Genomic DNA, 21,683 nt, shown 5'->3' with positions numbered 1-21,683 from the left:
CAACTGGCATACAGGAGACAGACAGGAGGTTGGAAGTAAAGAATTTCCAAGTGGACAAGGCAAAGAGAAGAGCCAGATGTATTTAAAAGCAAGATTTATTGAAGTCAGAGACCTCCAGCCAGAGTGGCCTGGAGGGGGGCTCCAAGAGAGGAAAAACCCAGAGGCTGGTGATAGTGGGGTTTTTAAGCACAATTTTGAGAAAGAAAAAGACTGACAAGCAGCTTCACATTCAGTTATAAGGCAAAGACACAACCCACCAAAAGACCTGATCTGCAACAGGGCTGGGTAACTTGTGTTTACAGTAAACTGTGTACAAGAAGGATTGAATCGCCACTCCCTTGCATAAAATTGGAAATTCCTACGAAATGGGGCAGGCACTTTTGACCTTGCTAAAGGTAACTTTTGGGGAAAGCAAGCATTTTGCACCCTAAATTTCCACCAGGACCACCCTGACTGCCTACTAACCTGACTCCTCTACCTCTAGACAACAGAAGATTGAAGAGTGGTTTTCTAGAGATAGTGGCCAATCTAAGAGACCAAAGGCCTTAATGCTAGGAATCCTCCAGAGAAACTTTCCCAGCAAGACTGCCATGCTGTGAGGCCCACTCACCCACAGCATGCACCCACTGCACCCACTCACTCAGAGCTTTCCCAGGCTCCTCAGAGTCTGCCATTGCTCACCAGACACCCAGGAAATATTCCAGCATATAAAGCAAAAGTGACAACAATAGAACATACAGGAGAAAGGGAATTATTAGTAACACAAACAATGCAAAGATTAGGAAAATACTCAGAGTGGTAATAAATACACTCAGTGACACAAGAGGAGATATTTCCATCTGTTTCAATAAAAACAAAAGTCTATACAAATAAACGTACAAAAAACATACACAAAAAACTTCTAGATAGAAAAAATGAAAAGTTCAATAGCGAGGCTGCACGATTCCACCAAGGTCTGCCATCACCATGTCTTGCCTTCCTCCATCTTCCTCGCAACCTACTCTGCATGTCTACTTTCTTCTTTCTGTGGTCAAGAAATGAAATTCTGCCAATAAGCAAGCCTGAGCTATGTCATATGGAGAGGTGTTGTAAATATCCCCTGCCCAGTGTTTCCTGGTAGATTACTGCAAAGATGTTCTCACAGACTAACAGGTCATGCCGGAGTTGTTGATGGTTGCCAAGTTAGAGAGGCAGAGAGCAGAGAAATGCATTCCAGTTAAGTTGTAAAAAAATGGCAGTGACAAGGCAGTTGCAGAGGAAAGATGCCGCCTGGAAACTTTACAGTCAGCACACGCTCACCCTCTAATGTTGAAGACAAAGGACTAATATCCACTCGTTTAGGTTTGCATTTCAAAGAGGCAGAAAATGAGCTCTGTGCTGGGAGACTGCCTATTTCCTGGAATGAAATGTATGGGGTATGAAAAAGGAATGAATAAGAGTTATTTTCGTTTCAAATAAGGTACCTAACCATCAGTGATGAGAGGGGAAGGGTTGATTGACCGGGACTTGAAATGATTTGGAAAAACAGTTGCTTTTTGAGATTCAGTGATACAGGAGATTACAACTTAAAAAGTGACTAAATTAAGAAGCTGCATGTTTATTTTTGCAACACTAGGGGGCATCAAAGTCTCCATTTTTATCCTGCATCCTCTGCCTCTAACAAGATTTGGTCTGTGCAGTCTTGCATTGTGACTGTTTCTCAGATGCCTGGGGTGTTGACTTAACCTGTACTCTCTGACACCATAAGCCTTTCTGTAATTCCTTAATGTTCTCACCATATGTTTGTCCTGTGATCAAACTCTGCATAACCCAGTTAAAAACTTACAGAAGAAAAAAAGAAATAGAAGGATTAGAAGACCAAGTCAAGAAAATTTCTCTGAAAGTAAAACAAATGAAAAAATCAAAGTAGGAAAAAAATGTAGCGGTACAACCCAGGTGGTGTAATTGTTAGTTAATAGCAGCTCCAGAGAGTTCAGAGAAAACTGAGGGAAAAACATGATTTAAAAAGTAATCCAAGATCATTTCCTATAATTGAAGGATAGGAATTTTGAAGCTGAAAACATTCACTGAGTATTGAATATGACAAATAAAGATCCCTTGGGCACATTATTCTGGAATTTTAGAAAACTGGGGAAAAGGAGAACTTAAAATTTTGCAGGAGAGAGAGGGAATGTGTTCATTTAATAAAGAACTTTGAGATGTAGGACCTCTTGGTAGTAAAACTAATGTCAGAAGACATAAAGATTTGCTTTCAAAGTTTGGAGGAGAAATTGTTCTATCACCAACGAAGTAGCCTCAAGAATGACAGAAGTTGGGGGCCAGCGCCGTGGCTCACTTGGTTAATCCTCCACCTGTGGCGCCAGCATCCCATATGGGCACCAGGTTCTAGTCCCAGCGCTCCTCTTCCAGTCCAGCTCTCTACTGTGCCCCAGGAGGGCAGTGGAGGATGGCCCAAGTGCTTGGTCCCTGCACCCAGACTGGAGACCGGGAGGAAGCTCCTGGCTCCTGGCTCCTGGCTTCGGATCTGTGTAGCTCTGGCCATGGCAGCCATTTGGGGAGTGAACTAACGGAAGGAAGACCTTTCTCTCTCTCTCTCTCTCACTGTCTAACTCTGTCCAAAAAAATATATATCTATATGACAGAGCTCTACAGCAAAGTCTCAAGATTTTACCCACTATGCACCTTTTCTCAGGAAAACACAGGGTAAGCTGCTGATTAGTATGACCACATCCTATACTAGAGTGCCTGTTTCAATTCCTGGTTTTAGTTCCTGACTCCAGTTTCCTCCTAATGCAGACCTGGAGAGACAGTGGTGATGGCTCAAGTGACTGGATCCCTGTAAGCCATATGGAAGCTTTGGCTTTGGCTGGAGCCAGTCCTGGCCATTCTAGACATTTGGGAAGTAGACCAGTAGGTGAGAATGTACTCTCTCTTTTTCTCTCTCAAATAAATAAATCAAAATCAAATAGTTTAATAAAGATTCCAGAATATTTTGATATACTCTATAGGATCACAATTAGGTGTAGTTTGCAGCATTTATTGAAGAATTAAATGTGAATTTTCCACCCTAATATCAGAACATTCTCCTCAGGTTGCTTTAGGATCTCACATTATAATTTCAACCAGGGATTTGATTTATTAAATATTACTTGTGCACACAGAATTACTGTGTAGTGAGACCATATAAGGATGTTACTAGAGGTAAAAATTTTCAAACTTGGTTGCTATTTACAAACACATTTTGAGATAAATTTGCATATACATGTGTCCCATATATGATAAGCATTATGTTCATTTGTATTTTTCTAAAGTTTCAGATCAAGCAAATAATCTTACCTGCATATGAGATGGCAGGTGAAAATAATTTTGAGGGACATCTAAATCTAATTCCAATTTCTTTCCCACTGTGTTCAATTAAATGCCCAATTAATTTAAATGGATAGACTGTAAATAAAGCAATGCACATGATTATCATCTAATTAGCACTGGCCAGCATTATAATGTACTCATTAGTGAGTTGTATGGTGTCCTAAGGCTCATAATGAGTAATCAGAGCACATGTGAGTGGCATGTCACTCTCTGGGTGTAACTACTCAACCCCATAAATCAGCTAGGACAAAATGTGCCACATAGCAAGAGAGAATAATACACAACCGGCTGATGAATTGGCAATTTACTCCTTCCTATACGATAGGCACTGTTACTACCCTCGCACACAGAGAGATAAATGTGAGAACAGACTGGCTGGATATAGAAAGGGAAAATATTCACCCAAGGTGACACAGAACAAGCACCTGCAACTCTTATGATGGAAGACAAAAGAAGAAAGCTTTGTGTTATAAGTGTATAGCTTTCTAGTACATCAAGTGTAGAAACAAAGTAAGAGATGATCAATGTTTTAATAAAATTTCTTGAAGCTTGAAATTTTAAATAAGCATGTAAACATGCCTATGAAGCACTTTGCATCCTTAAGTGCAGTATGTTGTGAAATCATTTAGCAGACTGTAAGGAGAGAAACGCAGCTGTAAGTTGCATTCATTATTATATACACGAGAAATCATTATAGTAGGTTTTGTTGGTTTGCTTGATACCCAGTCCAACATCCTTTTCTGTTCAGCGCATAGAAAGTAAAGTATTTTCCTACCCAGACTCCCTTGCAGCTAGAGGAGCCTGTTTGGTCAAAGAAATGAAGTATAGGCACCTGGCTCCATGTAGACCGTGTCTTCCTGAATAAAGTTTAGTAGAAGAACACCTGCCTACTTTCTCCCTTGCTGCTTTCCCTGGATATCACAGCCATGCTGTGATCATCTGCACAAAAGCCACACCTTGGATTGGCAGGGGAGAAGATAGCCTGGTCTTCATTCTGGACATCTGTCAGCTGTCACTTCAGCCTTGGCTACCTACTTCTATCCCTCTAATTACAGAGAAAAAGACTTCTCTCACTTATATCAGCCATTGAAATAGGGTTTCGGTGTTTTTTATTTGTAATTTTTAATTATGGATGAACATAGGGCCAGTGCTGTGGTACAGTGGGTTAACACCCTGGCCTGAGGCGCTGGCATCTCATATGGGCACCGGTTCGAGAACTGGCTGCTCCACTTCCAATCCAGCTCTCTGCTATGGCCTGGGAAAGCAGTAGAAGATAGCCCAAGTCCTTGGGCCCCTGCACCCACGTGGGAGACCCAGAAGAAGCTCCTGGCTCCTGGCTTCAAATGGGCACAGCTCTGGCCGTTGCAGCCAATTGAGGAGTGAACCAGCTGATGGAAGACTTCTCTCTCTCTGTCTCTCTCTCTGCCTCTCCTCTCTCTGTGTAACTCTGACTTTCAAATAAATAAATAAACCTTTAAAAAATTATGGATGAACACAGTAGATTATCTTAGATACTTATTCATAAAAATGTTGAAACATACATACAAACAAAATAGTTTAAGTACTGGCATGTGCTCAAATGACCTTCAAACATGACTTTTTTAATCTAGAGACTTCCAAAAATAATTTTAAAAAAAAAAAGATTTACTTATTTGAAAGCCAGAATTTAGAGAGAGAGAGAGAGAGCTCTTCCATACACTAGTTCACTCCCCAAATAGCTGCAGTGGCTGGAGCTGGTCTAGTCTGAAGGCGGGAACCAGAAGCCTCTTCCAAGTCTGCCACGTGGGTGCAGGGGCCCAAGGACTTGGGCCACATTCTGCTGCTTTGCCAGGCGCATTAGCAGGGAATTGGATCAGAAGTGGAGCAGCCAGGACACAAACTGACAACCATATGGGATGCCAACATTGCAGAAAGAAGCTACACCACAACATGGTCCCCCAGAAATACTTATTTAGGGAAGTAATTCATCTGTCTTTTTTCAGATATCACTGCACTGGAAGGAGAATGGCAGTTCTTGTAACTCGTGCTTGTGATTTTCTAGGTACATTCCTTCCACACCGCTGATTTTGAATGAAGGAAACTGTTACTTTGGAACCTGGTGTTTCATGGTGTTTCATGATTTTGTTTTCTGATCCTCTCATAAGACAAACTGCGGTGAGACTGGGAAACATCTGGATCCCATTCCCAGTATGTTACCAGAATTGAAATGAAAGTGGCTCAAGAAGAGGATGAATCTGAAAAGGGATGGGTTAGCAAAGAGAGAATACAGAAACCAGATAATTCATAGCTAGAAGTCAATTTTCTTCCTAGCGTACAGGCCAGAGGTACCCATGGAATCCACCCAGAGCTTCAGCAGATGAGACAAGAACCAATGGGATCTCCCCCAAGAAGAGCCCATACTGAACACAGCCTTGCATCTCTAGCACCTAAAAGCACTTAGGAAATGTCTGTCAGGATGGTGGGGAGTACAGTTAGAGAAAAAAAAGAAAAGCTCTATGGGGAGCTGAGTGGACTTGAAAAGCTTTTTGGAACTCCATCTCTGATTTTTCCATTTATCGTGGCCGTCCTCAAAAACCTTGGCATCATCTAATTTGATGTTAGAGGTGTGCCACATTCAAGAAGCACATTTCAACAGCCATGAAGAATTAGAATGTACGGATTGTCTTTATGTCATTGAGAGACCCATAATTAGCCTACAGTTCAATGTTGTAGTCACTTGTGTACACAGCACCCCTGCTGAACAATCCAACACTGCCTGCCACACGGCAAAGCCCCTCCTCCTCACTTGGCCTGTTAGCATCCGTATCTCCTCAGTGTCTCTTTCAGCAACAATTTCCTCTTTAGGATGCTGAAGAAGAGGAAACAGAGTTGGTGATTTTGATAGGTAAGCAGCAAGCCTATGGACACTCTCATGCTAATAATGTTGTCCCATAACACCAGTTAAATTATGTCTCCAGGTATCTCTTTTCACAGCTATAAAACTCAAATTCTAATTAGACGCTAACACTTTAAGTACTGAAATGTTTTCTATAGATCCAAAATTGTTTTGTAAAGTAGCACATTTCGACATGGAGTACTTTTTAGAATTTATAGTCTTATCTATTGCACATAAGGAAAATTAAAGCAATATCTAGAGAATACATTTTCCAGGGTCTTCCTTCTCAACTTTTGCTCTTCTTTATAGAAAAATAAGCAAGTTATACCTCTGGAAGTCTGACACAAAGCAGTACTTCACAAAGAGCAAACAAAAGAGAGCAATTGGGTGGAAAGTGAGAACATATTAAATTTGGTTTACTGAGACCTTCAGACTTGCAGGATGAACTTTCCATTCTCTGCTCCGACTAAGCCTTTCAGTTCAAACCCCATACACGGAGGTCACTGGCATCCAATGGCCCTGCAGAGTCACGGTATAGAGCCGGACTAGGAGGTAGGTCTGATGACTCCAGGGTTGTACTGCATTCCAGAAGCAAATTTCAGCAACCATAAACTGCTAAGCTCCATGAAGTCTTTTGTATCTGTCCGTCTGTATTTGTGGGCACCTGTCTTTTGCATTCTGAGACCCTTTAGGAACTGCAAGTGGCCTGTGGTAGACCCTCTTGGTGGGCTTGGGTGGGCAGGGCATCAACATTCCAGAACTAAGAGAGTAAGACAAGAATGTAATCGGAAGCTCAGATGGCAACATGTACATTTCATTTGCCAAATCAGTACAGTCTTCAGAGAGAGAAATAGCAAGGGCGCTACCATTTCTTTCATTCAAAAAATTGTAAAAATACAGACTTTGGGATGGTCATGGAGGAAAGGAGCTCAAGCATGTTTTGATGCAGAATTACTCAGCTTAAAGATGAGGGTAAGGGGCCGGCGCTGTGGCATAGAGGGTAAAGCTGCCACCTGCATTGCCAGTATCCCTTATGGCTGCTGGTCTAGGTCCCGGCTGTTCCACTTCTGATCCAGCCCCCTGCTAATGTGCCTGAGAAAGCAGTGGAAGATGGTCCAAGTCCTTGAATCCCTGCACCCACATGGGAGACCCAGAAGGAGCTCGTAGCTCCTGGCTTCGTATTGGCTCAGCTCTGGCCTTGAGGCCATTTGGGGAGTGAACCAGCAGATAGAAGACCTCTCTCTCTCTCTCTCTCTCTCTCTCTCTCTCTCTCTCTCTCTGCCTCTGCCTCTTTGTAAATCTGCCTTTCAAACAAATAAGTAAATCTTTAAAAAAAAATAAAGATGAGGGCAATATGTGTGAAGCAGTGATGGGAGAATGACACGCCCACATGCCCACTTTTAGAAAACTCCTTCCATTAAGGGCCAGTTGCAAGGGCACAAATGACAGTCTGGGTAATACTGTTCATGAGACAACACTGAGTCCGGGAAAATGTCAATTCTTTAAGCAGGAGTTAGAGAGATGAGATTGGCTCGACTGACACGCGGGGGTGGGGAGAGCCGTGGTGTGTAGCAGGGGAGGCCTTCGTCTTCCTTAGCTGTGCATTTCTTTCCAGGCACACATGCAGCCTGCTGCTCCTGCAGAGCACGCAGACCATCGGGAAACCCATGTCAGCTCCCACGTGGGCCCACACTGGAAATGGGCTGCAGTGCTGCCAGAGCCGATGCTCTTCCTTGCAGTCCCTGCGCTGAGCCACCCCCGCCCACACACACCCATACACACAGCCACCCCGTCTACCCGCCGTCCCCGGGCTCAGCAGCATCATAGCTGTTGCCCTGCACCTATTACCTTTCCCTATACGGCCAGCACACAAGAAATTTTTGAAAAGTTCATGAACCCTCTTAAAAAGGGCATGTCGCCATAAACAAGAGTGTCAAATTGTTAAGTCAACAACAGGAATCACTGTGTACTTACGTCTCATGTGGGATCTGTCCTTAATGTGTTGTCCAATGTGAAGTAATGCTATAACTAGTACTGAAACAGTATTTTTACACTTTGTGTTTCTGTGTGGGTGCAAACTGATGAAATCTTTACTTAGTATATACTGAATCAATGTTCTGTATATAAAGATAATTGAAAATGAAAAAAAATTGGTTTTAAATTGGAAATTGCATAGAAAATTAATCAATTTTTAAAAAATATCATGTAGGATCTCTGTCCTTAATGCGCTGTACATTGTGATTTAATGCTATAACTAGTACTCCAACAGTATGTTTCACTTTGTGTTGCTATGTGGGTGCAAACTGTTGAAATCTTTACTTAATATATACTAAACTGATCTTCTGTATATAAAGAGAATTGAAAATGAATCTTGATGTGAATGGAAGGGGAGAGGGAGCAGGAAAGGGGAGGGTTGCCGGTGGGAGGGAAGTTATGGTGGGGGGAAGCCATTGTAATCCATAAGCTGTACTTTGGAAATTTATATTCATTAAATAAAAGTTAAAAAAAAGGGGGGGGGGCATGTCTGTGCTTTCCTGTCTTTGAACGTGTAAGAAATGGAGGGAAAGAAATGTGGACTTGGGCCAGCTTGTTCCTCCCAGGCTCAAGATCAACCATCCCACATAGAAGAAGGGGGAAAAGGTCATGAAAAGCACCTGTTATGGGAAAACCATGCATGGATTCAAAAATGCACCAACATAAACTTATCTTTTATTTCTCCATGAACTTTTTGAAGTACCCTCATATCATTCTTAGGTCACAGATTTTCAGAGATCCCATGGCAAAATGTTAAAGAAAAAGAAAAGATTCTAAGAAATTAAAAAATTTAATACAGAAGACAATTAATTGGTCTTAGAGTAACCTTTATAACCTCAATCTTTGAATTTTCTCCCTTCTTTAGAGCAATCACTTCTGTGCTGTCAAAAGAAATGAGACGTGATTTTTTTCTGAGTCATTACTTTGATCTCCATCAAAGGCTAGCAAAGACAGTAATTAGTACTCCACACCAAAGCAGCCTCAGATTTGACACAAAACTGCTTGTCCCTTGCAAAGCTGAAAATGAAGCACTTCTGATTCTTAGAATTTTCTCATGAGTTGCTGTCATGTGGCAGAAATTTCTGGGTTTGTTGCTGCTTTTTTTTACTTTTCATTTGGGAGGATTGCTTCTTATGGACCTTTTCTACTGCAAACGTGGTTTAAAAAGGAAAACAAAATTAGGACTTTAAAAATCAGCAAGGTTGGGGCCGGTGCTGTGGCATCATAGGCTAAGCCTTTGCCTGTAGCGCTGGCATCCCACAAGGGCATCAGCTCGAGTTCCGGCTGCTCCTCTTCCCATCCAGCTCTCTGCCTTTGGCCTGGGAAAGCAGTAGAAGATGGCCCAAGTCCTTGTGTCCCTGCCCCTACGTGGGAGACCCGAAAGAAGTTTCATCGCAGCCATTTGGGGAGTGAACCAGTGGATGGAAGACCTTTCTCTCTGTCTTTCCCTCTCTGTCTGTAACTCTCTCTCTCAAACAAATAAATAAAATATTTTTTAAAAAATCAGCAAGGTTGCACCACACCTACGTGGACTCACCATCTGAAAGCACTAAAGGTGAGCAGAGGAGAAAAAGCTAGGAAGGCCACGCAGGTTCGTGGCAACCGGGAGATCTACGTGTTTATCCAGAGAGCTCTTTGCATTTTCCAGAGTGACCGGGACAGACCAGCAATGACAGCAAAATCCTCAGGAGCATCTGGACACTAGAATTGTTTTTGAACATTTTCTGAATATCCGCAGAAGTACTGGTGCAGGCTCATGTGTATGCTAGACTCAGAAAAGCCGGAAAACTTGGTCAAAAAGTCATCCAGCCCCCCAGCATGTGGCCGTGAATATTGAGTAAAGCACTGCCTGATTTTGTGGCCCTTAGGTTTCTAGGTCATGGCGCAGAGAGGAGAATGCAGACTCCTGGGTGTGAGACACCAGAACTGAGAGTCCAAGGAGAGCAAGGCAGGTAGAGCTCACAGGAGAGTGAGAGAGGAAGGACCTGCAAGGACAGAATCCTACATCTGCAGGGGTCCCTCAGGAAAACGCAGCAGAACCTATTAACTTAGAGCAGTTAGCAGAAATCCATGTCATCCTGCATGAATGTGGTGTAGGTGACAATACAAAACAGCCTTTGTTTTCAAGGAGAAGCACTGTGGGACTCGTGCTGTCCAACTCAGTAGCCACTAGGCACATATGACTACTTAAATAAAAGTAAGTGAAGTTTTAACATGCAGTTCCTTGGTTGCATTTCAAGAGGTCAGTAGCCACATGTGGTTGGTGGCTGCGTATTACAGCACAGATAGGAAACATCTCCATGGGGCAGGAATTTGGCCCAGTGATTAAGATGCTAGTTGGGATGCATGCATCTCATATCAGAGTGCTGGGGTTCAAGTCCCAGCTCCATTTCTGATTCCAGCTTCCTGCTAGTGCACACCCTGATAGGCAGCAGTTGGTGGCTCAACTACTTGGGTACCTGCCACCCACATGGGTGACCCAGATTGAGTTTCAGGCTCCCAGCTTCACCCTAGCCCAGCCCTGATCGTTGTGGGCATTTAGGGAGTGAATCAGTGGATGGCAGATCTTTGTTGGCTCCTGGTGTTTTCTCTGCCGTTCAGCTAAATAAGTATAAATAAGTAAAAAAGCATCCCTATCATTATAAAAAGTTCAGTTGAAGAGTACTGGGATATATAAAGTCAATGTATGAATCATTCTTTTTAAAACCAACTCTTTGACTTCCTCTTATATAAAGACTTTCTGTGTATGTACATACCAATTTGATCTCAAATCTATTTATGGATTTTGAGTATGTAAATAAGCATTTAGAGATACAAATTTTAACTTCAAAGATACCTTATAACATTTCTTTAATTGCCCTTCTGTTACAGTGAAATAGGGAGAGAAGTCACAAATTGAATCTCCTACAGGAAACGTCCAATCAGTGGGCTGTCAAAGAGACTCAGCAGTCTTCTTGATTGCTAGTTTCAGCAATAATAAATTCTTTGCATTTCTTTTCAAAAGTATGTATGATTGGACAGTTTCTCAATTTACTTGCCTAGCTGTTCTCATCCTGAAAGCTCATCACACTGACATTTTTCTCCTAAATATGTAAGCTGTGTAGACATTTTGAATATATGGATCTGGTAACAGTAAGTCAAATGAGCACAATTCCACTTCTGACAAATAAATTGGAAGCAGAACAGTCTTTTCCATCATTATTAAAGGCAGGCATTTTCTCCAAGGCTGTAGGAGCTGCTGCTCTTTCTGCCTAAGCAGCTTCAATTGCAAAAGCATTTTCCTGCCATCTGGCTCTCTCCAGGAGATTTCAACTAGAATCAGAGGGGAAGTCTCTTCACATGGGGCTGCTAAGGCTTTATGGTAAGTAGAAGTAGAGTCGTTGGGGATTAATTGTAGAAAATTAATCCACTTCTCATCCTACTCCCTCTCAAAGAATCACGTGTCACCCAACAGACAGTGCTTCAGGGTTGTTGAAGAGAGTCTCTCGGTGGGAATGGAGAATGGCTTTAATGGAACAGTAAAGCCTTAAAGCAGAGTGCCCTGGCTGTTAATGCCCCAGTTTCCTCCAGTCTTGGTGGGAACAGGGTGAGACTGTGCTGGGATGGAGGGTTCTTCAAGACAAACATTACTAACCTGGTATGAAGCTTTGACAAGGGGCTCTGAGACAGGACTCAGATCTCCAACATGTGCAGAAGCTATGAGGCAAATCCATCATAAAGACTTGGTGGGGACCGGCACTGTGGCTTAGCCGGTAAAGCTGATGCCTGCAGTGCCAGCATCCCATATGGGCACCGTTTTGAGTCCCGGCTGCTCCACTTCCAATCAAGTTCTCTGCTGTGGCCTGGGAAAGCAGTAGAAGATGGCCCAAATCCTTGGGCCCCTGCACCCACGTGGGAGACCCAGAAGAAGCTCCTGGCTCCTGGCTTCAGATTGGTGCAGCTCCAGCCATTGTGGCCAACTATGGAGTGAACCAATGGATGGAAGACCTCTCTCTGTCTCTCTCTCTGCCTCTCCTTCTCTCTCTGTGTAACTTTTTCAACTAAATAAACAAATCTTTTAAAAAAAATGTTAAAAGACTGGAGTGAGGGATGGTGCTGTGGCATAGTAGACTAAGCCTCCACCTGCGGTGCCAGCATCCCCCATCAGTGCCGGTTCATGTTCCAGCTGCTCCACTTCCGATCCAGCTCTCTGCTATGGCCTGGGAAAGCAGTAGAAGATGGCCCAAGTCCTTGGGCCCCTGCACCCACTTGGGGGACCCAGAAGAAGCTCCTGGCTCCTGACTTCAGATCAGTGCGGCTCCGGCCATTGCAGCCATTTGGAGAGAGAACCAGCAGATGGAAAACCTTTCTGTCTCTCCCTCTTTCTGTCTGTAACTCTACCTCTCAAATAAATAAATAAGTAAAACTTTTTAAAGAAAAATCTAAAAGACTGGAGTGACCTTCTAAAGGTAAAATGTAAAAGGGGTGTTGAATTTTCACCTCAAATGTTTCATCAAAATGAAATAAATTTCATTCTTAAGATAATCGTTCCTCATGCCTCAGTTTTGTTCTTAAGAATCAGTTACCTTTAAAAAAAAAAAAGCTATTTAGTGTGTTTTATAAAAAGTATTTAGTGTAGTCTATAAATGCACTTGGAAAGGGGCCAAGTGTATTTTTTTTAAGATTTTTAGAGGTTTTGTTATTCCCAACTAGAATCTTGTCAAATAGCCCTCTCTTTACCTATTTCCATAAATATTTTTGGATTATTTAATATGTTCTCATCTAAAATCATTCATGTATTTATAGTCTTGAGAAAGTTTATAGAAGACATCAACATGTAACAAAATCAGACAAATATTGAAAACTTTACCTAATATATACTAAGCTGATCTTCTGTATACAAAGAGAATTGAAAATGAATCCTTACATGAATGGAAGGGGAGAGGGAGCGGGAGAGGGGAGGGTTGCGGGCGGGAGGGAAGTTACGGGAGGGGGGGAGCCATTGTAACCCATAAGCTGTACCTTGGAAATTTATATTCATTAAATAAAAGTTAAAAAAAAAAATCAGACACAATTCTTGAACTTGATTGAAATGAGTTAACAGGCTAAAGTTCAGAATTATTGGATACAATGAGGGGAAGAGCTCTTTGCTGAGAAATATTGATAGTAAAATATTTATAGTCTGTGAAGAATAATTTTCTAAAGTAAAGCTGTGGATTTCCATCGCAGTTTATTACACACAAAGATTAATTCCAGCAAATGGATATAAACATTTAATGTTTTCCTGGTTGACTGAGAAAGGCACTTGATTTCCTTGGTTTTGGAAGATTGGCTCCTAAAAATAGAGCATGAGAACGTCATAGTGAAGGGACAAGCCTTTTTTAGGTAAATAAGAGATAAATCTTTTTTGGCAAATGTTCTGGCACAGTATCTTGAGCAGAATTTATTGAAATATTGAGAAGCATTACTAAGTGCTTCAACAGAAATCAGAAGAAGTTCAAGTCTAGACAGTAGCCCCTCCGGCTCATTTCCCACGTGTGTTCTTACATGTTCATATGTAGGGCCGTTACGGCTCTGTTAAAACCCTGCATGAGGGAGTAAGTCAAACTGATAAAGTGTCATTTCTGGAAAAATAGTTGTCTTACACGGCAATCATCGCAGAACCTAAAAAACAAAAAAGGCATTCGCACTTACTGCTATTTTTAATTATGGAAAACAAAATCCAGTGTCCTGGGGATGTGCATCCTAAAGTCTCGGGTTCAAATTCCTGTTCTAACAGTGGTGTAGCCGCAGGCATCTTTGCTCTCCAGGATGGACCTCTCTTTTCCTTATCTTTGAAAACTGAGGGGGTTGGGTTTGACACTAAGATGCTGACAGCAACCAGAAGCAGACCAGCCTGATGTGTTGTTTACGTGCTGAAGGCTGTGATAAAATGGACCTGTCCATGCCTCCTCACGGGCGACAATCCGGATTCACTTCCAGGCAACTCTCTCCGGCAGGGAAGGCAGGCCCTGTGTGGCCTCACTGTCAAATTTTTAAAAATATACAGAAATTCCGATTTTTATGTCAAAGAGTCTGGTTTTCAAACGTGGTAAACTAAAACAAAACAAAAACCTCGGTGAAGGCCAAGCTAAACCTACGCGCGGGCGGAGCGGGGCGCGACCTCGGAGGAGGAAGCTGCGGCTCCGCGGGTGTGGGGAGGAGACGCCGGGGCCTGGGCTCTGGGGCACTTACTCCTTCTCGATCTAGTTAGTTTTCTTTTCGCTCGGCTTCATTAACATGTGGATGCAGTAGGGAATCAGAGCGACCACGGTCAGAGGGATGGACGCACTTTTACAGAAGGACAGCACATAAAACAGGTGCTCCGTGTGAGTGGGGATCTTGACGAAATGGTAGAGCTGCAGCGTGGTCAGCGAGGTCATGGCGCAGAGCACCCGGAAGCTCAGCTTGTAGCCGTTTTCCCCTCGGCAGCTCAGAAGGAACATCTCAGAGTTGATTGCAAAGCCCAAGCCAAAGAGGACCCCGAGGTTTCTCACCAGCCCAGCAAAAGGCGTGGTGTCGATGTGGATCCAGTCGGGGTTGGCGCACCACTTTTTGGCGATGGGAACGGACCAGAGCAGGTCAATGTCGAGCAGTCTGAGAAGCAGGTAGAAGCCGAGCGCAAACAGGAAGAGGAAGAGGTTGGTCTTCAGGTAGGTGCTCAGGCTGGCCGTCTGGATGCCTGGAGTGTGTTCAAAGGCCTCTGCCACCAGCATGCCTGGGGGTTGCAAAGAGACACTGACGTATGAGCCCTTGAGCGCCAGTGAATGGATCCTGCTAGGTTACTGAACTTAGCCGTGGAGTTCAATGATATAGGGCTTTATCACTGGTCTTGTTTACCAAGTTCTACCAGCTGTCTAACTACAGACACACCTGTGCCCCGTGGTCTTTATTTATAGTAACCCAGCAGGATCAGTGGGAAGTCAGTCGTGGTGAGTGACAACCCACTCCATAGTCAGAGCACTGATCTAGGGGCTTGCAATTAGTATTTCAATTGCCGTAGCCAATTAACTTACAGAGCCCTTGCCAAGTGTGTGGGGCTGAAAGTGTGTGGGGAACAGAGCTTTAGGATTACAAAGCAGTTGCTTTTTGAATGTAGTCCACAGCTATGGGATCATCACTTCAGAAAGAGTGGCATGGCTGACACTTGGAAGGTCCCTATTAAGTCTTCCCAGCCTGGACACATGCACACTGCCTCAAGCGATGATTTGGGAGTTGAAGTCAGTTCTAGTGTCACTTCAGAAAAACCCATCTCACTACACAGGCACTTATGCCATTAAGTGACACTGTGCCATTGTGTACCTGGAGGCTAGGAGAGATGTGTTGAACCACTTAAGATCATAGGATAGAACATAGTATCTGCGGTTCGTCAGAATTACCCCTGAAATTGAAGAACTGATTACCACGGAGAATCTGACACATAATACAAATAAAGCTAAAACTTTAAATAACACAACTAAAGGTAAGTGATCATATTTACCACCAATTACTCCAAGAATAACTTGATGAGGAAAATGTGTTGCTATGAATACTCTGGAGATGCAGACACTGATTTGAATCAACCAAAAAAGACTCCAAAGAAATGACCAGGTCAGTCTACAATAAAAGAATACATAAGTATAAAAAACCAAAGAAATTGTATTGCTTATAAATTTAGAGGGGGGTGATACCATCTCAAAGGAACTGTCTCACAGTGATGTAACATCATAATTCTAGAATCTTTTTCAAAATGTTTCCGTGTGTGGATGGATTTAAAAGGCTTCAACAGATTTCTCAATGCATTAAATGCAACTAATACTATGTTATGAGATTTTAATAAATGCTAAGAAATATAGGGGCCAATATAAGGGGTCGTAGTAGGTTAAGCTTCCACCTGGCATCTCATATGGGCTCTGGTTTGAGTCCTGGCTGCTCTTCCTTTGATCCAGCCCCATGCTATTGGCCTGGGAAAGCAATGAAAGATGGTCCAAGTGCTTGGACCCCTGCATTCCTTATGTGGGAGACCCGAAAGAAGCTCCTTGCTCTGGGCTTGATTGGCTCACCTCCAGCCATTGCGGATATTTGGGGAGTGAACCAGCAAATGGAAGACATCTCTGTCTCTCCTTCTATCTGTAACTGCCTCTCAAAAAAAAAAAAAAAAAAAAAAAAAGAGAGAGAGAGAGAGGCAATCGGTCAATCTGACAACCATGAAATAAGAATATTGCCTAATTGCCTTAATGAAGTAGAGGAATTCCTAATGGCAAGCATGATCAAGAATGAACCACATCTGTTTGTATTCCCTGTCATGTGTTTCTTGATTTTCACCCTCCTCTGTCCACCTTTCTTTACCTGAAGAAACTGCCACTCACATAAAAAGCCCAGAAACAGGCGGGCGCCATGGCTTAACAGGCTAATCCTCCGCCTTGCGGCGCCGGCACACCGGGTTCTAGTCCCGGTCAGGGCACCAATCCTGTCCCGGTTGCCCCTCTTCCAGGCCAGCTCTCTGCTGTGGCCAGGGAGTGCAGTGGAGGATGGCCCAAGTGCTTGGCCCTGTACCCGCAAGGGAGACCTGGAGAAGCACCTGGCTCCTGCCTTCGGATCAGCGAGATGCGACTACCGCGGCGGCCATTGGAGGGTGAATCAATGGCAAAAAGGAAGACCTTCCTCTCTGTCTCTCTCTCACTATCCACTCTGCCTGTCAAAAAAAAAAAAAAAAAAAAAAAAGCCTAGAAACATTCCATGAAAGGCAAGTTCTCATTGAGTTTAATTTCCCAGACTCAAGAGTCCTGATTCCTAATTTTTGTTAAGATTTAGAAAAGAAACAAGGACTTGACCTATGGATTATATCGTTTTGATTAAAACCAACAATGTGCAAAAAAAATCCTAAAAAGTTCAGAGGGGAAAAAAACCCTGAAAATTCAAGCAACGCTTGTTTTTTGAAGAAAATTAGCAGTAATGAGTTCAAGGCTTTATTCCTGATATTCAGACCAAAATTTGGTTATTTAAAGACTAAGGAATAGAAATGAAACACTGAAGTAGGAAGATGAATAAACAAGGATTTGATAATGTTAAGGTGAGGAGCAGCCATAGAATTTTTTTAATTAAAAAATTGATATAAGAACTTTTTAGAAGAAATGTGTATTTCCCCAGATTTGGTAATTGGGAAAATTAGAAAAAACTAAGGTTTTTCTGGATTCCTACTTGGAAAATTATCTAGGAAGAGAAATGCTAATTTCTTTAAATTATAACACCTTTCTATTTTTGTTGGTGTTTAAAGTTGGATAATGAATACATTAAGACATACAGGTCTCATTAGAATAATCTTTAAAATTGTTCACTTTCTTTGCTTATTTATTTCTTAAAGTATCCAGTACTACTCTAAAAAGTGGAATATGTCATGGATCTTGGACTTTTTTGGAGAAATTTTATATCATGGTATATGCTATACCATCTATTTTTTGAAAGTTTAACTGACAAATCTTATATCAGATACCCTAAGAATTTGTGACTGAAGTTGTGCTAAGGATTGTTTTAATGATGGTTAGAAGATTTCAGGAAAGAAGAGAAAGAAACAGCCCAATTCTGACAAACTTTGAAAGGTATTTTGTAATTTAACTTTATTAAAGTTCTGGACCTTAAACATTAAGAAATCTACTAACGTCAACTCTACTAACATTCAGGTGTAAGTTGCTTCTCGAATGTTTTTAATGAAAAAGTTTTCAGAGTCTTTAAAGCTAGAAGGTGTTACTGGTGGCAAAGAATTGGCAAAGAAGGAAGCATAAGTTTACTAAATAAAGTGATGCAGTCAAAAGAAATGTTGATTCCCAGAATTTAAGTTAATCTTAAAACAAGGAACTGTGTGCATGAAAATATTTCCTTTTATGATTTTAGATGACTTATTTGTGATCTACTAAGATAATTATTATATTTTGGAAATCTAGAGGCACATTTAGCATGTCACTAACGAGTTAAACATTTTCAAGCCTTTAAAATGGGAATAGCTGTGAGCTAATTAGGGCACTATCAAAAAGCAAAATGTTAATTTTCTATTAATTTTGCTGTTTTAGCCATGGTAGATAGAATAAGCACATTTCATTGAGTGACTTAAAATACACTCAGTGAAGCTGGAGTCAGACTGACCTGTGCAGAGTGACAGAGAACTTGTCCATCCGACTGACAGTGTGGCTCAGGGCAGCTGTTACCATGACGTACCAGACACACGATGACCCCATTGCATGGCCAGACGGACTTCCTGCAACAGCAAAGTGTCCATCCATTGCAAAGGCGGCTAGCTAGGTGTCAAGATAGAAGCTGTGCACTGGAACAGCAAACTCATGAAAATTACAAATAATTCAGATTTTAAAAAATAGGGCAAATGATGGTTAGAAATAGTTAGAACTAAGGAAAATTGAATCTAATTGATCCTCAAAAGCACCATTTCCAGTTTTCCTCCCAGATTTTTCAATCTCATTGAATTCCAGAAACCAATATATTCAAGGCTAATTAAAATGTTGGACTATTACACCAAAATCTGCCAGAACCCTATTCATGCTTTTTATCTCATTGTTTTTAACTGAAAAGAAAAATCCTTCTGGTGGATTATGATTCAGTGTATTTTCCCTGGGCTGAAAAGTTTGCTAAATGCTATGTTTGCTATGCCTATTGTTTTACTAATTGACTTTCAAATGAGGAGCTAGCTACCTCTATGCCAGTCTCCTGGCTGCTGCAGTGAGAATCTTTGTTATGAAATGAAGCAGGAGGAGAAGCTGTGAAGGGGGCATTAATCCTGGCAGAAAAAACCTACTAACAGATAGCCTTTCTGCCTCTGCTTCAATGTTCTCCTGATTTTTCACCTCGTGGACATTCATTCAGTTAAATACCAGTCTGTCGTGAGGGGTGGGGGGCGGGGTGAGGGATATTCCTCCTTTATTTAACAAAGACAAACCCGCTTCTAATCTGCAAGAATTTTCAGTCTTTTCTAAGCTTCAGTGAATTCTATATCTCTAAAGGGTGAATATGGAATGCAGTGTTCCCCTCCCTCTCTTCAGAAGTCCTAGGATAGACTGAAATAGCATTTCAATTGTCTCGAAGGTATTGTTCATGTATTCATCACACATTAGTTTCACAAAGAAGAAATACATCATCTTTGCCCTGATGGAACTCAGTCTAGGCTGTCAGGTGTAAAGAGAATTAATTATAGTGTAGTATGATTAGTGATATAAAAGACATGTATATTTTTATGGGAATGAAATACATTCAGAAAATTCTTTAAGAACTTTCACATTCACTGTATTCCAGGGTTAGTTTCAAATGATTCAAATAACAAGAATTTTATATTATGTAACAAACTTATTAAAATTAAAATAGCATGTCATTTTCTGTATATTTTTAAAAACCTTCTTACAGTCTTAAGCTCAACTTCCATGATAAAGATTTTGCATTCATTTAGAATTTTACTTCTAGTAAAAAGGAGATGGTCCAAGAAGCCTACTTATATACTAGCATATAAAAGAAAAACATTTCAAGAAATTATACTCAGGTTAGAGATGATATTTTCTGGCACTAGTAATATGGAGAACTTCCTACCTTTCTTATACAAAATTTGTCTATTCTTTCCTTGCTCATGAAATTCTCAAAAGACCAAAGTAACTTTGAAAGTTTCTCAGCAGCATATAAATCAACAATTCTGAAATCTTAATATAGTTCCTCGGGAATTTGTTCCAGCTAGCTGTTGTTTGTTTAGTATCAAACAATGACATTCTTCCAAAATGTAAATCATCAAACATAAAATCATTTGGGGGAGCATTCTCCCAACCTTCCCTTTCACAAATAACACTGGAATTTGATTATTCATAAGACTCATTCTCATTAGCAATTTTAATGCCTGTGAACTTTCAGCATGCCCACCTAACCCATTTTGATACTTATATATAATAGCATATTGTTTATCATATAATACTCACAAATTATGACTCTCTGTTGGCATGTCTTCTGTAAGTTGAAGCTACTGTAACTGCTTACCTGGACCTGTTTCACAGGTAGTGGGGAACTGTTCGAGGCATGGGCTTGAGTGATTTGGGTAAATCTGAGTTTCTTGGACCCACCAGTAAGGCCGATGACCAAATAATATCCTGTATTTGAAGAAATGTAAATGTGTATATATTTTTAAATACAGAACTACTACGTAATTGAAGATTAGATATTTTTTCCTATAAAAATGACTCAAGGACAGGGCCCATGGGGAAAGCTCATGGTTATTGTGCTGCACCCCACAGAATATACAAGTGTTGCCTGATAATCAAAATAACCAAATGAAAATGATTTTAAGTAATAACAAATATAATAAGTAAAGTGATTTAAAATATAAAATGAGACTTTGAGAGATCTTGGATTCTAGGCTTTCATTCATTACAGAAGATGGTAATTATTTGGATGTTACCATCCTATTTTCCCATAAACACAGGGACTTTTTCCTTGTGGGAAGTCCTGTGGTGCTTTGGGTACTTAAACCGGGAAGATCAAAATTGTTCCTGAAATCACCAATCTGTTTACTATGGTGCCCTTCACTTAACTAACTTCTCGGTTAATCACAGAATATGTGTTACAGGGTTTTGGAATTTATAAATCAGTTAAAGTATACATTTCTATGCTTTTTATAAGCTCTATTTATGAATCTGGTGTTTCAAGTTAACTGGTACGTTTGAAAGACTTTCCAAGTCAAACTACACGTACCTGAAATTTGATCATAAACCAAAGCTACAAATTAAAGAATAAGTTTTAGGAAAAGTGAAACAAAACAAGTCTTACCATTTAAATATAAGATTGAACCAATCCCCAATGACTGCTACCCATATCATCTTGGTTCCAACTGTCTGATTAAGTTGAAACCAAAGTGGAAAATAAATAGAAAAGATATTCCGGGGGTCTCCAACATTGGACATAAAATTTAGAAAATTGTAGTAAGCCCGATAGTCCTTCTGCAAATGCTGAATAACGAGCACTCCATTCCTGTGAAGGAAATCCATCTTGAAAAAGAGACAACAATTGGAGTTGAGGAGTTGAGGTGCTGTGAGTCGCACCGTTTTTATATGGTACCCTTGTGGTGTGCCAAGCCATTATTGTAACATGTGATGCTGACCATCTGGGGAGAGGGCATGTCGGCCCTCTGCTGGAAAGCTCATTTGTTTATGATTTTAATTGGTGGTAAAGAGGTGAAGTACATGTTGATCTGTGTCAATTTGAGGGGAAACTTGGACAGAAGCACAATGAATTTCTTATGCAACCTCCCTTTTACGTGAACAGTTGGACTGTGTTTGCTTGAAATTTTTTGCACAGTTCATTTCCTTCAAGGGCAGACATTAACAATTTCTATGCTTGGCTAGAAGACTACAAAAGTAATTATTGCATG

General features: G+C 41.3%; 1 protein-coding gene and 1 non-coding gene across 3 annotated transcripts; one reads left to right on the top strand and one right to left on the bottom strand.

Annotated features, from left to right (window-relative positions):
• The first annotated feature begins 8,760 nt into the window (after window positions 1-8,760).
• On the top strand, window positions 8,761-8,869 carry LOC133768674 (small nucleolar RNA SNORA38). Its single transcript, XR_009867047.1, has one exon. It is a non-coding gene; the product is annotated as a small nucleolar RNA SNORA38 (small nucleolar RNA).
• A 5,633-nt stretch (window positions 8,870-14,502) lies between these two features.
• On the bottom strand, window positions 14,503-21,300 carry G6PC2 (glucose-6-phosphatase catalytic subunit 2). Of its 2 annotated transcripts, XM_062200270.1 has the most exons (5): window positions 21,083-21,300; window positions 20,297-20,406; window positions 18,416-18,527; window positions 15,777-15,892; window positions 14,503-15,014 (listed from the first exon to the last, which is right to left on the bottom strand). In XM_062200270.1, exons 1-5 carry the CDS (start codon window positions 21,298-21,300, stop codon window positions 14,503-14,505), a joined length of 1,068 nt encoding a protein of 355 aa, XP_062056254.1. The 2 variants fall into 2 exon arrangements, with proteins under 2 accessions (XP_062056254.1, XP_062056261.1); XM_062200277.1 differs by lacking the exon at window positions 15,777-15,892 and having other exon boundaries at window positions 14,990-15,014.
• Window positions 21,301-21,683: the final 383 nt, after the last annotated feature.

The sequence above is a fragment of the Lepus europaeus genome, chromosome 1 (assembly GCF_033115175.1).
Source record: "Lepus europaeus isolate LE1 chromosome 1, mLepTim1.pri, whole genome shotgun sequence".
In the NCBI taxonomy this organism is placed as follows: domain Eukaryota; kingdom Metazoa; phylum Chordata; class Mammalia; order Lagomorpha; family Leporidae; genus Lepus; species Lepus europaeus.
This window is presented reverse-complemented; position numbering and strand designations above follow the sequence as displayed.